The sequence below is a fragment of the Poeciliopsis prolifica genome, unplaced genomic scaffold (assembly GCF_027474105.1).
Source record: "Poeciliopsis prolifica strain line A6 unplaced genomic scaffold, Auburn_PproV2 SCAFFOLD010, whole genome shotgun sequence".
In the NCBI taxonomy this organism is placed as follows: domain Eukaryota; kingdom Metazoa; phylum Chordata; class Actinopteri; order Cyprinodontiformes; family Poeciliidae; genus Poeciliopsis; species Poeciliopsis prolifica.
The window spans coordinates 9815257-9831330 of record NW_026562385.1 but is presented as its reverse complement, the minus strand read 5'-3'; the positions used below and the strand labels follow the sequence as shown (position 1 = coordinate 9831330).

At 39.7% G+C, this 16074-nt stretch overlaps 1 protein-coding gene across 1 annotated transcript in view; it reads right to left on the bottom strand.

Annotated features, from left to right (window-relative positions):
* LOC129363428 (meiosis inhibitor protein 1) overlaps window positions 1-16074 on the bottom strand; it is a 61691-nt gene that overhangs the window by 1747 nt on the left and 43870 nt on the right. The window contains exons 23-30 of the mRNA XM_055035554.1: window positions 12998-13114; window positions 11835-11945; window positions 7453-7631; window positions 7073-7157; window positions 5095-5279; window positions 2960-3041; window positions 2609-2715; window positions 1295-1426 (exon numbers count right to left, since the gene is read on the bottom strand). Coding sequence (XP_054891529.1) covers window positions 1295-1426; window positions 2609-2715; window positions 2960-3041; window positions 5095-5279; window positions 7073-7157; window positions 7453-7631; window positions 11835-11945; window positions 12998-13114 — 998 coding nt within the window. The remainder of the gene's footprint in view (window positions 1-1294; window positions 1427-2608; window positions 2716-2959; window positions 3042-5094; window positions 5280-7072; window positions 7158-7452; window positions 7632-11834; window positions 11946-12997; window positions 13115-16074) is intronic.

The window sequence follows — 16074 nt, the reverse complement described above, 5'->3', positions numbered from 1 at the left end:
CTGGTAAATGTCCTGAAAGCACACAGACACACAGGTGACTGATGTGCCACGGCTCAAAGCAATCATTTGGTTCCACACCCATGATTGGTGAACACATTGTACCGTGAAGCTTAATGTGTGTCAGTTTTAATTCATGGAGACGGCAGCAGAAAACATAAAATAAGCTGTGAGGGCAGAATCTGATCAATCAACGCTTTTGGAAAAGACAAACATGTATTTAAAGGAACAGTACGCGAAGGCACAGACAGACTGACGCATTTGCATCCAATCACATACAGTAGTTCATGACTCACTGGGGCGCTGGGAGCTGCTCCAGTGAATGTGCCATCATGCCATCATTCTGTCACTCTTGTACTCTGAGCTCTTCACTGAATACCAAATGCAGTTCTGGTCATTTCTGATTCAGATTCAATCTATTCGACCTGACACCGTCTGCGTTTTGTAACGTGCTCAAGCAATCCCAGCAGGCCTTGCTGTAAAGCTGACAAGGATGACAACAAGGATGCTGTTTAGGCGGCACATTTTTAGCCAGGATAATCTGAGTGACGTGGCAAAATGACACCAACTGCGGTGGATGGTGGTGTTGAGAAAGTAGATAGGTGCATCACTACCGGTAGTTTATCTATATTTATCCAGATTGAAATCATTACGTGTGAAGCTTTTATGTCAACTAAAGATGCACCGAGAAAAATGGCTGGTGAGCAGAATGATGTGCATCTTGTGCATCTTCTTTTGTTTGCAACAAAATATGCAGAAAGAGCCAAACAAAGACTGACTGATTTTATACAGGAAGAAAAAGGCAATGTAATTTATTCCTTTGCAAATATGCTCAGTTTCCAGTTTACTGGCATACATCTCTATGGCAATATGCCTGCTGTGGACATAACTGCATCATTATTTTTAATAAATGTAATCATACTTCAGAAGACCCTTTTCAACATCATTTGGTTTGTTGACATGTTTGTATCGTTATTGACAGAGTTGTTCTAAAAAGCCGATTACCTGCGACACGCGGCTCAGGTAATTACCACCCCATTGTGATAATTCGGTTTTGCAATTAGATTGCACGAACATTAACTTGTAATCACTGCCCTTAGATTAGCTTTGATCTTTCCATAAATCTGCACTCATAAATTACTTGAAACGCCCCGAGGCAAAATTGCATATTTCTGCTGGATGACGATGCGCCACTGCTTTGAGGGGAACGTTCCACACCGAGAAAATGGCGGTCTATGTCGGTTCCACTTGTTTGGATTCTGTCAGACTCCTCACAATATTTGTGCACACGGCTCACCTGTGCAAGAAGCAACCTTAGCGCCCGTGCCGCCTCGTGGTTGAGCTCCTTTATCCCGCTCCTCTCCACAGTATCAATCACTCGGAGCAGGTCCGGCTCCCACAGGACCGCTGTGCTGCCGTACTGCAACAACTGCAAACAAGGCACACAATCAGAAAAACCCCCAGAAAAGTAGAAATGCACAGCCCTCCACAGGCACAGCAAGGGAATGAGGGTTTGGATTGTGAAGAATTGAATCGTCTCTGAAACACAATCATATGTTAATTAATATTTTATTAAATCTACGTTAAGGTGGGATTTAAAAACCATGGCTGTCTTGTCTTGCAAATATTACAATACAAGATGCATTAAATGAGGCTCTTGTTCCTTTTGCCACAGTCCTTTGAAACTGGCCAGGGTTCAATGCAACAGACTGAATGTGACACTAATTAGCACCATAAGGACTAAAGGACCTAAACATTCCTGGTAGCTGGAATGGTAACCATAAAAACGGTGAGTTATTTTAGGTACTGACCTTATTGGGTCTGAAAGCATGGGTTACACCAAGCGGTAAAATTAGCCTTTTTCTTTTATTTGCAAAAGCCATTTTGAGTCTATTCTTTAGGATTAGCTTATATTACTTTTGTTAACTTGAATGACAAATATAAAATTCTTCTTTTCCACTTTGATCACTCCTCATGTCATGACTTTATTTGTATTATCCCTCCTGCATTGCAAGGGTAACGCTCAGAAGGAACACGCCAAATGTCACAGTCACACGGTGGCAAAGTTGGGGACTGTCCCGTCAGACCGTCAGTTCCCAAAACCACACACACAAAAAAGTTGTGAAAGCAGGACAGTGCAAAAACTTCCACGATCCAAAATAATCACGGAAAGGATACGTGTGCTATTTCAAGAAAGTACTTCAAAATGTTATTTGTACTTTAAATATACTGAAAACATGTTATTGCAAAAATAAAGCTTATAAAAGTATGCAACCGGCTGCAGCTTTTTGAAAACTGTGCTGCAAAATTTGTCATTTTAGGCTGCTACAATCACAACAAAAACTTTGCACCGTTCTGGTGAGACTCCAAAGCAAACAATTAATGTGACGCTTTATTTTACCAATTCAATTAAATCATGACAGAAATCTCGGATGTGTTGGTTTGTTTCAGGACTACAGATACTAGATATCTACCGACATTTTCTGTCGTTCTCTTGCATTAACCTACAAAACCCGATATTCATCCTTTACTCTGGTAACGTAAACACGTTTATATTACGATACACATTAAATTTTCATGATCAGAGAAGCATTTGAGGGAAATATCTTACAAGTGTGATGAGTCTGAGAAGAGCGGGGTGCAGAAGGCATTTCTCTCCTGGGCTGAAATTGCAGTAGAGGAGGAACTGAGACCAAGGCTGACACACTGCCTGCTTGGCTAATTAAAACAGGAGACAAACCCCCCCAAAAAAGAGGAAAATGAAAATTCACAGTTCAAACACAGAAAACTAAAAGCCTAAAATGTTCTAAAACATAAAAAATTGTAAAACGTGGTTATGCTGCAGTGTTAACAACAAAAATAAAATATACATATATATTGATTTGAATAGAAGAACTTTAGGGCTGCATGTCAAAAGTTCAATACAACAACTTTTTAATAAACTATTTCAGCTGCTTTGTACCTAAATCAGGATTCTTTCTTTTAAGGAAGCCCAGCAGGGAGCTCAGACAGTTGACCGAGGTTCTCAGCAGCAACTCGTGTTTCTGAGAAGGAAAACATCCACACGACCGTTTGAGAATCCAACAATACACACCTAGAGCTGAAATTATGACTTATCCACTGAGAAAACTTATGTCAGCAGCTCATGTTTACAAAAAACGCTTGAGAACGAGAGACTTCCAGTTGCTACATGGCTCAATGTGTTGTGTGGGGATTTTATGTGATTGATGGACCGATAGAGGTAACTGTGAAGTGGAAAGAAAATGATGCAAATTATCAAAAATATCCGACATAATATGATAATATGATGTTTGTGCCCGTATTGTGATGCACTGTTCAAAAAAATACAAGCTATTTCTTTTATGAACCCAACAAAGATATTTCTGTTCCCACAGTTCTGTAAGGAAACTACGGAGGTGAGGAACGGCCGCGCTCAGCACCACTTCTTCATCACAGGACCGGTCTGGACTGATGAAAGGATTCTTCTACACAAAAGGAAACTCATAAGGGAGTCGGCAGCGCTTCGTCACTATGCTCGTATGTCATCTTGACAACAGTAAAGAAGTGAGGCGACAATGACAAATTGCAAGCTGTGATGGCCTGATGCGTCTTCAGCAGTTACATTTGTCATTAGATTGCTGTGATGCGCTGCTTGGCGGATGCAGAAAGGTGCGAGTTGTTCAATCTCTCCGTTTCGCCAGCTCTCCTGAGAGACCGTCCTGCTGTAAAAACTCAATCGGCAGATTTTTAACAAACGACTCAGACGGCCTTGTGTATTGAAACAGTCGTATCCTGGAAAACACAAATGTTTACTCGACAGTAGAGGATTTTATTTCATCCTTCAAGCAGGTAAAGCAGGGCAGCTCCTGCAAATTTTGAAAAAAATAAAATAATTTTGTTGAAGAAATACCAGTAATGCGAGTTCACTTGGGACAAAATAAAACAACAGATGCAAAGGGAGAAAAAAAAAAAAAACGCAGACACATGCTCGCAGATGGACGGAGATGCATTCAGACACAGAAGGGACAACAAGATGATGATTGACAGTGATTGAGCAAGGTTTTAATAATGCATGCTTCTCCCACAGCACAGAAGCTGTCAGGGAGCACTGCATGGTGTCCAAAATTACAGAAGTAGGCCAGGAAGATGTATAAAACAACAATGGAGTTATAACCTAAGCTACAGTCAGAGAGAGACAGGAGTCAACGGGACGGGCAGGAGGAGACGAGAGAGTCAGTGAAGAGAAAGGGAGCAAATCCTTCAGCCAGATGAGGATGCAAACATGAACGGAGGGAGAAGAGAGGAGCTGTGGCGCTTTCCTTCTGCAGCTGAACCAAAGAACCAAGAGTAAAGAGGGCAAAATAGCAGAGGAGTGGTTTGGGAACAGTTACTCATATCAGCTGCAGAGCAGCAGACCACAGAGCGCTGAAGCATCGCGCCACCGCTTTTATTTATTTTTTTACACAAAGGGGAGATTAGGAGCCAAAGGTTGGTGCGCTGCAGCACAGTTTTACAAGACACTTACAGGCCTGGCAAATGTATTTGTAGTGCTTAAAAATCTAAAAACTGTGATGAGCATTTATAGCTTCTATCATCTTTGCATTTCAGCCTTCGCTTCAAAATAGCCGCGTGGTTTTTGTGAACAAATCTCATCACCCACTCAAAAATAGCTAGAAATATTTTCAACTTCTGCTGATCTTTTTAAAAACAGAAGCAGGGTTTCAGCCTGGCGGTAGGAATTTTCCCTTTTATCATGTTTTCTGTGAAGCATTTCAGGATCCTAATCTATGAAAGGTGCAACATAAACTTAGAACGTACTATAACGTTGGTATGCAAAGTGTGACACTTTCAATTTCAATGATCAAGTTTTACTGTTTGATATTCATGCAGCCCATGCTGACATTGCATTGTAATGACAAAGACATTGTATGGCTCTGTACAAGGAGACAGAAGGTCATATTTAATATTGGCATGAACAATTTGCATAGAGAATTTGAATTACAGCATAACAATAGCATTCAAGCACTCCTTTGAGATTGGGATATTGCTAACATGAATATTGCAAGTATGAATGTGATTCCATATGTTGTGCAGAACCTGCATAAGAAGACCGCTGAGAGTGATTAGGAGGCACTGGGCCCCCGTCGAGCCAAGCGGGTACAGCGCTCCGTCTTCAGGCTCCAGAGGCCGGGGCCCGACTAGCCCAGAACCGGTACTCAGACACACCACTGGTGACGCCAGGTCAGCATCAAGCAAAGCCTGCAGCATCCGAAGGTAGCTGACTAGAGAGGAAAAGAAGAAAGTGGTAAGATTAAAAAAAAAAATGGTGCATTTTAATAAATTATTTCAGCACTTTAATTTAGAAAGTGAGACTCATGCATTGTTTATAGACTAATGGATATGGTTTACAGCGGATGAGAAGTATCTCCATGTACTGTTCAGTGTATGAATTCAAGACTTGGCTGGGGCTCCTTTAGCATGAATTACTGCGTCAGTGCAGTCTTCTAATGTAGTCTCTCTTTCAGAAGTGGATAAACATTTGGAGGCCATATTCTGGATAAATATCTGTGTGATAACTCATGAAGTTCTGCCGTCCACACCTTGTGAACCTCCTCGGTAATTTATTGTGAAAAATGTGTAATGACAGGAATTTTGATTTATTGTTGCATGAATAAATTTCACCTAATGATGTTAAATAATAAAAAAAAAAACTGACGGTATCGCTGGAAATGTTTTTTTTACCATTTCATTCACGGTTTGTTCTATAAGATCTGATGAACAAGACAGACATGAAAAAAACGCGGCAAACATAAGTTGTAAAAGCGCAGAGTGGTACACGACTGAGTAGATGATCGGAAAAACGTAACGGCAGCAGAAACTGAGGCAGACTGGAAACACGTAAAGGCAAACCAAAGCAACTTTTGAACTGATATGCGTCAGAGAGCTCAGACAATGAGTCGAAGATGTCTGAGTGCAGAGAGAGAGAAAATCTTGAGTAGGATAAAGAGAATTAAAAAGCCCCAAAACTGCGACTAAAAGAGAAGAATCCAAACTAAAAGGAGCCAACCATCTGAAACACACTGACGCCATGAACACTCAGATCTAATCGCCCAGAGGAAGGAGCCCTAATTAGTTCGCACAAAAGAGGAAACTAAGACATAGATTCAAAAAAGCAGTGCTGGAACGGCAAACATTGGGGAGATAAAAACTGAGATAGTGAGACGGAGAGGAAGCTGAGCGAGCGGAGAGGGAGGGAAAGAGAAATCGGTGCGCAGAAGGAGGGAGCCGATAAATCACAGTGACCCTGACAGGCTACTTATTCAGCTGACAGACAGAGACACAGGAGCAGCAGGGATGATCCGTCTACGAGCGCTAAGGTGGTTTGTGGGACATTTAATATGATGAGTGAGTGTGAAACGCAAGCATGGGGTTAGGAGACGCCACTAAAGATGAAGATTTGACAGGAAGTTTGCAGAACTTTATGTAAACTGGAGGTAAGAGAGCCAGATTGGTATCCTGTGAATCACAGTATGTAAAAAATGTTTCATAACCAGACTGCATGGGAAAACACTAAAGTGTGCGTCATTCGCTGCGTCTCCATTACAAATGTGCGCAAAACATTCTTGGCATACTGCTAACGTTGAAAAAACACAATATTTTCATTTAAAAAGAGATTAAATTAAAATCACGCGTAAATAAGCTCGTTCGTGTGAAAAGGTTTGCTGCTGTATGCAAACTGCTGATGAGAAAAAAATAAGTTTCCATTGCACAAATTTGGATGCAGATGGATAAACTACATCATCGTAGAGCAAATTTTTTTTTTTTTCAATCAGTAAATGTGAATTTGGCTCGTCTTGATTTAGTGAATTTATTTTCGGAATTCCAATTTGCGTAATTTCAAAATCATTTGAAACGCAGCTGGTGAGCGGCAGGTTGCAGACATGAACAGAGACAAAAAAACAAAACAAAACACAGGTCAATTAAAACTGAAACAATTCTCCAGAAAATCACACTTAGATAAACCTTTTTTCTCCTGCAAGAACTAGTGTTAAAACATTAAAAACATTGTCGTTACCCAGCAAGAGATTGTCTGTGTTTCGTTTTTGGCAAAACAGTCGGTGCACAGCCGTGTCCAGACTCCAAATAACACTCTTATGAACCTTACAAAAGAGAAAAAAATGTAAGTTTGAGGCAATCAGAGAGTTAAGGATTAAGGTTAAAATTGTCGTATTCAAGAATGTATTACACCTCGTTGTGAACAGAATGAAACAGAGCAGATTTGCACTGTGATACATATCAAATGAATGCAATTGTTCCCTATTGCACAGCCACAGCCGGCTCTTTAGTCACTTTTGCTGAGTGTTGTGTGTCTCGCCCTTGACTGTTTCTGTTCTGTGTGAAGTTCAGCCCCGGAGTTGTGATAAGAGCCGGGCTGAGTCGAGCGGCGGTGTGTACCTGAGTGGAGTGAACGCGCTGCAAGGTAATGAGGGAGGAGAGGAGAAGATGGCTGCAGCACAGCAGAGCCAAAGGAGGACAGGAGGGCGGAGGGGGGGAGGAAGATGAAGAAGAAGAGGAGGAGACGACTGTCTCCAGCTGGTCCATCAGCCCACCGTTGGAGAGCAACATGGAGACGGCTGGAAAGAAGACCATTCATGGGATTTGTCATTTTGTGTTTTGCAGCTGCATACAGAGGTCATGTTAACTGAATATTTTTCAGTTTGTCGCCTTTTGTGCTGATGGAAAAGAAAAACCATCACAAATCCTGCAAAAGCATAATCACGGCTTCTTCATACCTTTCCAGGGTTAAGCTTAGTTAAAAGAAAAAACGGGAACGAAATGAATGCAGACCTGAAAGGAAAGTTGTGTCTTTTTAGGGTGATCTTGATAACCTTCAGTACATTTTGTCCAATTGGGCGATACACATGAAACTGATCATATCTGCCTCTGCAAAGGTGTAAAAATCAGCCACTGTTCCCATCAGGTCATCAACAATGGTCACCTCACTGGTGCCAACTTAGCAACTTTTCATTGTGTTGTGAGATCAATGATTGAAGGTGCATTGTGACCTTTTAGCCATCATGGTGTATTGTTGAAGTGGACCCAAATGCAGCAGGCGACAGAGTATAGTTGAGAATACGTAATAAAACAAAAACCAGAAACTAACTTACAAACAGGAACATCCAGGGAAGCACAAGAACAAAAAAAAAAAACAGACATGAGGAGATCCATGAGGAGTGGCGAATTGAAGAAAGTGATAAGATGAACAGGCAAGTAGTGACTGACTAAGAGGTGCTTAAATTCTGGGAAGGTTGTGAGCTTGATAAAAGACCTGGGCTGATTAATTGCAGGTGTGAGCAGCAAAAGCAGGAGCCAGGCTGAGGAGGGGGAAAGACTTTTTAAAGATTACGACTGGCCAAAAAAAAAACTGCAATCTGTTAGCCCCTACTATATGGACATCAATAATAGGACAAATTTTGAAAACCAATGGTTTAAAAACATAACAGTAGCCATTTGTACAATTACTGCTAAAAGAAAACACACTGATTGATGTAATAATAGTATTTTTTTTCTGTCGGAGTGCAAAATATACGACATGCTGCAATACTAAAACTCATTTGGCCAAAAACTGATACAAATACCGAAATGTATCCAGAGCTTGTAGAACGAACTGCTGGTGAGGTTTTTAACTACTCTTTTGCTTTTCCTTTTGGCCACCATGAACTCATCGCAGTGGTCGGAATGGTGGTTCTTTATATGATTAATTAGATTTGAAGTGTTGGAGTACTTTGTTGTTGCTCCTCCTCGCATCAGTGACGCTGAGCAGTCATTGCAAATAGCAGTTCTGCTGTCAGCTTCTGACACACTGCTGACATTTTCACCTGGACACTTGATCATGACGTTGTCCTGTGCTGCAGGCTTCATTGTCACTGCTTTGTCATATAAAAACACCACCATTTATAGATAAATGGACCATTTTATACACCATTTATACTGGTTATTTTCATGGAATGGCAGGTGTTAAATAAAATTTTACATCTAATTTTGGTTGATATCGATACCATGCCGATGATATTGTACATCCCTGATTATCTGAACTATTTTCTCATTGTTATTTTGATGCACCTTTATAGTTCTGTTCTTTACTAAATGTAACAAGCTGATTGCAGAAGGCTGGTTAAGATAAATAGTGTTACGTTAATGGAGAGAGAGAGAGAGAAAGAGCAGTTTCTCTAAAATAAAAAAGGCGACTGTTGCTTTTCTGGGATCTCATCAATTGGACTTTGAATCCTTGGAAAGTTACGATGACATCTTTTTGCAGCTCTTTGCAGGGTACATTGACCCATTCTTAGTTTTTACATCGCTCAAGCATGTCAAAAAGAATGCCGCAGCAAATCTGAGCTGTAATCATAGAAAATGTGGTCCAGCAGTGAAGTGGTGTGTGTGTTAGCTTCATCCTGGCAGAAGATTTCCATTTCACAAACAGGAATCTGGTAGGATCCCCGCGCGCCGCACCATCGGCTCAAACACTCTCTGGCCTCAGGCTGAAACAACTGAACTCACCACACATGAAGCAGCAGCAGAGAGAGAAAGCAGACAGGCTGCAGCAGCAGAAGCACTAATACAGAAAAATACTACTGACATAATAAGACTTTCCCTCCCATCTGGATCCCTGCTCTCTTGCTACCGAGCGCCACCTTATTAACCACAACGCAGCTCATTGCTGACCTCTGCTGAGTTTTTTTCTTTTCCGTGGGGGCATGAGCAGGGAAATTCAACTTGTGTAACCAATCACATCAAATGGTGTGTGTGTGTGTGTGTGTGTGTGGGTGTGTGTGTTCGTGTGTGTGTGTGTGTGTGCATGGAATCTTGTTCACAAATTTGTTTTGTCTTTGATTTCAGTGAAGACATTTTTCATTTGGGTTCTTTGGATTCCTGTGCAAGTCTGAGCAGAGCATAAAACTGCAAACAGAGTTTGCAAATCAAACGAAAATAAAATGAAAAACAAACATTCAGAGCTGAGGCACCAATTACTTTTTGTCTGACTGAGTTTTGGGAAATTGCTAACAAAAATGCGGTGGTTGATAATAATCCAAAAAGCTTGTTTTGACTAATTTGATGTTTATTTCTGCTGGACCATTTGTCAGAAAAGGTTAGGATTTAGAATATTCATCATAAAAAAAAACACCTACATTTTTATTTTTGTTAAATAATGCATGAGCCAAATCAAATTGTAGTATGTAAATTTTCAGTCTATCTGTTTTTAGGAGATAAGCCACTTTTTATTTATTCATTTCAATTTTAATAGGAGCTTTTTTCGGTTTCTGTGCAAATGCCATAAATTCATCAACATGATTCTGTGTGAGCAAGTAAATTTGTTCTTGCTGTCCATGACAAATAGAGGTAGGCAGGTATTGGTGCAATTTGATCAACATCACTCTGGATAACTAGTAAAAACATAAAAGTCAGTATCAGAGTTGGGAACGTATGTAACGGCAAAATAAAAGCATTTTCACCACTTAGTCTTTCGCAACATGTGCGTCTAATGCAGGCATGTAATGCAGTAAGAGTTTATCAATCATACAGCAACATGTTTGATAAATTAAATGAAACATTTCTCTATATATTGTCATTTTTTTATTGATCACATATAGTGTTCTGAAAACACAAATTTTTGGTTTTCATTATCTGGAGGCTATAGTCATCAAAATTACAAGAAATATAGTATTTAATGTTTAATGAATCTATATAAGCAAATTTTGACATTTTTCTAAATTTTCACATTTTTTGAGGTGTAATAATGAAATGATGAAACCCTATCACAGAGGACAGATGGCAGAGGAGTTTATTAAGTATAGACTCCTGATATGAACATTAAAATTGGGGAAAAGGCTTTAACATTTCATGGCGTTGAATTAAAACCATGTTGGACATTAAGCTTCAAAATGCAAGATGAAGAAACAAGAGCAGACATAAAAAAAAAAACAGCAGGGCGATTAATTAGTTGAAACCCATCCTTGATCAATCATTAAACAAAAACCAAAACAATAGTATATATAGTATAGAGAATTTAAAGAGTTAAAAAAGGACTCAGTAGTTGCTGTCCTGCAATAAGAATAAGCTAATAATTACTATGTACTATGCGTTCATGGTCTACACCTGTAATATATTCAGTGACATTTGTTTAATGCAGCATGAAAAGTTTTATAAAGGTAAAAAGGTGGCAAATGTGGTCTGGGTTTCAAACTATCGCTAAGTTTTACTATCAAACAGCAGAAACTGACCAGAAGAGAAAAAAATCTAGAATTGTATTTTTCCTGTAGCTCGTTATCTGTGGTCTTTGTTTGCTGTGAGCCCAAAGCAGAAAAACAACGAGACCTTTTAAGTATTTTTTCATTTATCACAGGTCACAGCTTAAATTGCAACATTTACTAACATTGCTACATCAATTTATATCCCATAAAAACCTCTTGAATCACAAAAGAAGATTAAAATGATTGTCAGCACAACAATCCTTCCATGTTTAAAGACAGAAAGTCTTTTTTCCACATTGCCATCAGCGATTCATGACAGTGTGAATCCCTAACGAGTTTAATGCCATAATGTATCTACTCAATTTTTTTTTTCTCTTGCTGCTATTTTGTTGTTGAAGCTCTAATTATCAACCTTGTTAGACGCCACCAGTACCGAATGCGAATAATTCCTTCCTCAGTCTTAACGTTTTGAACAGGGGTAAAAAAAAAACAGGCAGCGCTTATAAATGATGCCACGTCAAGAAAAACAGCAACAGAAATAAATGGGAGCTTGACTCAAACAGGCAGAAGTGAAAGGAGCCTCACCTCGGTCACTGCTGTGTGCCGGGGACAGACTCAGGCAGCACTGCAAGAAGTTGAAGGCAGGCAGCAGGCTCTCTGTGTTAGTAGGCTTCAGCATCCCAGCTATGCTACTCACTGACACACACACACACACACACACACACACACACACACACACACACACACACACACACACACACACACACACACACACACACACACACACACACACACACACACACATCAGTAAAATTAATAAAGTTTTATAGGCCGAGTAACTTAATGAGTGTGTTAATCCTCTGTAACAAAATCAGCAATTTTAAAAGAAATCATATTTGTTACACAAAAAAAAAAAACAATCAAATGCATGTCAATGAAAAACACAAACGATAAAACACACCATGTGTAGCACATTTGTGGCAAAGAGGGCCATGTTGGCACCAGAGTTTAAAAACCGACTTTAGCCCTTTGGTCACATTTTGTCATGTGACAACCACAAACTTTCCGCATATACCTTTTCCCGATGCTTTTGTCGAGACAGTGAGTCCATCTCGAGAAAACAAACTTTGCTTTCTTGAGGTTATGACACGACTGCTGTGTGTTAACCTCGATTTCATTCTTGAAGTGCATGCCGTTGTGCAGGCCACCTTGAGAAAACTATTGGGAAATTAACTCGTTTCATGAACTCATTGAAACTAACTAAATGAAAACACAACACCAACTAGAGCGTAACTTTGAGTTTTGCATTCAGACTCAGATGCATTTGCATTCAAAGTCGGGTTCTCACAGTACTGAAAATTAACATCAATGCAATAATCGTCAACATTTTTGTAACCGTGGCAACCTTCTTTGAAAGCAAAGGTTTTTTTCTAACAAAGAACAGAAAAATCCAACCAATTCCATAAAATCCTAATAAACTACTATAAACACTGTGATTATGACACAGCAATATGTGATAAAGTAAAAGAAGAACATCACAAACTTTACTTGTTGATGCACTATACACTAATCTATAAAAATAAACTAGTTTAGTACCTTTCTGCTGAATTTCTGGGAACGTTCATCTGAAACCCAAAATGTTTTGCTGTGCTTTCGTGAAGCGTTACCTCAAAAGAAGGAATTAGACGACGCGGACAGACTACGTAAATGTGACAAAGGGAGTTATAAACGCTACATTTCCATCTCACCGTGATAGAGCAGCTTGAAACACACTCCCTCCATGTTACTGTAGATGGAGGGTGAAGGCGGGTCACTGGCCTGCGTCAGACAAAGCAGCTTCAGCACCACGGGGAGCGAGCTGGCCGCTTGACAAAGACGGGGAGAAAACACAAAGCATAAAAATAACCAGAAAGCGGTGTACTGTGTGAGAAAGACAAGAGACCGGTGAAGCTTACAGACTTCCACTTCTCATCTAGAATTAGCATAAACTCATTATTTAGCCCAAAGGATGTTGTCAGAGCATTTGTCAAAGTCACAACACAGAATATGGCTTTAAACTAACATAACTGAATTTGGAGAAAACTCCTAAATTCACGTCCGGATCTAATCTAGATCCAGACGTGCAGGCAAAGTAAATACTTTGCATCCCAATCCAGGGAGGAAGAAGGAATCAAAGCGATGAGAAAATGAAGCGGTTAAGACCAGCAGTCTTTTTTTATTTATTTATTGCTGGAGTGAGTTGCACTAAAATATCTCCCTTGGAGATGCTGCCACATGGGAGCTAATATGGAGCGTGTATTAATGCAAATTACATTGAACTGTACTTGATCATGTGCAAAGAAAGCCGTCTTTAATTCCCTGCAGACGCTAAACGAGCAGACCGCAGTCAGAGGCGAACCGCAGCAACAGTTGCTGAAGCCCCAGCTGGGCTGCTGCTGTTTCTGCCCTTCAGCTGTTCTTATTAACCTGGTCAAAAAGACTCCAAGGTGAAACCATCTCAGGACGCCGTGCGTATCTGCTACACTTCCACACAACCGAAGCTTAAACAATGAAAGAAATTGCTTTTTTCTGCTTGTATAAACATTAGCGATCTGTAAGCGCCTCCCATGTGATCGTTCATGCTTGAATTTCTAATTTACACCTCATTAAGATTCAAACCATATCTTGTTATTTTGTTGTTGACAACACAACACGAGAAGATTCCTGCTCCAGTGATGCAGAGACGAGTTGCGGAGGCTCGCTGAAAATGTCAAGGAGGCGTGCGCTTAATTAGAATCACCTTCTCCGCAGCATCGGTTTGCCTCCATGAAGTTTGATTTCAATAATCAATAATTCAGAAAAAGCCCACGGCCTCTGTCCGCAATGTAATGAAAATATGGCGGCGCCGACTCAGGTTAAACAGATCTGACCTGTTAGCTGGTAGCTTCTGGTGATCCACTGGTGTCTACCTAACAACGAGGTTAAGCTGGTTAAACATTGAATCTGAAGGTATTTTCCCAAATCAACAATGTGCACAAAAAATGAAAATCTCTGGCCTGAACGCGGACCGATACTAAAACTGAAGAAACTAAATCAATATGGCAGTTCTAGCTAGGTAAACACGTGTTACATCACACTGGCTTTGCTGTCAGAGGGGAATCCATGCTAGATAAAATTTTTTTTATAATAGTCCAACGGTAATCAAGAAAGACTTCAGGAAGATAATTTTAATGAATTTATTTACGTTTTCAGAAGAGTTTTCTGCTTTGATTCCCCCCTCTTCTAACACCAGAGGCCTGAATAAAATCGAAACAACTTAAATGTTGACTTTACACAATCTGGCTTCTTTTTCCCCAGCGTTACAATTAATGCTAAAAATGTCAGGAGCTCAATGATGTTCTTTCCATATTTACATACACTGTAAAGACATAATGTTTGTTTTACTGTGACATTAAACTTGAGATTACTGAGATGATGGCAACAGGCTTCATGATTGTAAATAAGATTTATGATTCTCATTATGATTTTCACTAACTTTCAATAGCTTTGTTATTAATTTCATTCCAATACTCAAAGCATTATGGAAGAATATATGTTACAAATGCTATTTGAAAACAGCCTGCTACATAATATTTTAGTAAAGCAGCTGGACTTAAAACTTTGAATTAATCTTAACTCTGTGTATATCCATTTTTAAATGTTTTCTAATGACCTGTTTAAAAGATACAAGAGAGAGAATACAGCATAAATATACCTGAAAACACCTTAAGAAATACTGTATCCTATCTTACAGCATAATTAGCCACTATTTGTAACGAAAACTAGCCAGGGAAAATTATTCCATAAACATAACTTAACGCAGATATTTTTTTAAGACTTTCCTTTTAGATTTGAAAATAATTAAACTAAGTGCTTTCCATTAAGCTTCGCAAAAACACGCCGTGCCAAACTAACCTATTAAACCTTCGAGATTACTTTACGGCTCTGCTGCTGTCTCGGCAGGGCTCAGTTGTGTGTGTGTGTGTGTGTGTGTGTGTGTGTGTGTGTGTGTGTGCATGCGTGTGTGTGCGTGTGTTTTTCTCTCCAGCAGCCGCCATTCAACTTTTCATCACACAGCTGCCATAATGCTTTAAAACTGCAGCTCAAGTTCATAGAATATCTGATAAGTCAAAGCTCAGTGGTGTCCTGAAGTCTGTGATCAGGAGTCGATGTTTTAGGTCTCTTTCTGACTCACCACCTGAATCCACTGATGGTTCATTAGCATTACTCTGCAGAGCTTGGACGTTTGACGTCACACCATTTGAGTCAGCTGTGTCGGAGCTGGAGTAAAGTTTTTATTTTCATTTCTGACCTTGCAGACACCTTTCCAGTTTTTATTCTCACATGAACTTCACGCCACCCTTATAATTATTTCAGAAAGTCTTCTGACCTTTGTGTCTTTGGTGTCACATTCCTGTATGGCAACCAGAATTCTGGTGTTGGGATGAATGTTTTTTTTTTAGCAGTATTGAAATTATATTATTTCGTAAAGCTGCAATGGAGACACTTTTTTTTCCCCTTCACACGAGTCTCACGATCAACGACCTGGTGTTGCTACTGGATGAAACGGCGAAGAAAAAGACAGGAAGTGGTAGGAGGACGATGGTGCAGCATGTTCTTTTGAATCGCTTCTCACGTGTGATTTTAATTGCATTAAAAAAGAAATAAATATTGAAAACACATAAACATTGTTTTTTTTTTCTTATTATCGGCCCACTTTTATATGTGGGGAAAAAAAAATGAACACAGATTTTAGTGTCGTCATGTATATTTCAAGATAAAATCGTAGCATGATTACTCAAGTTTA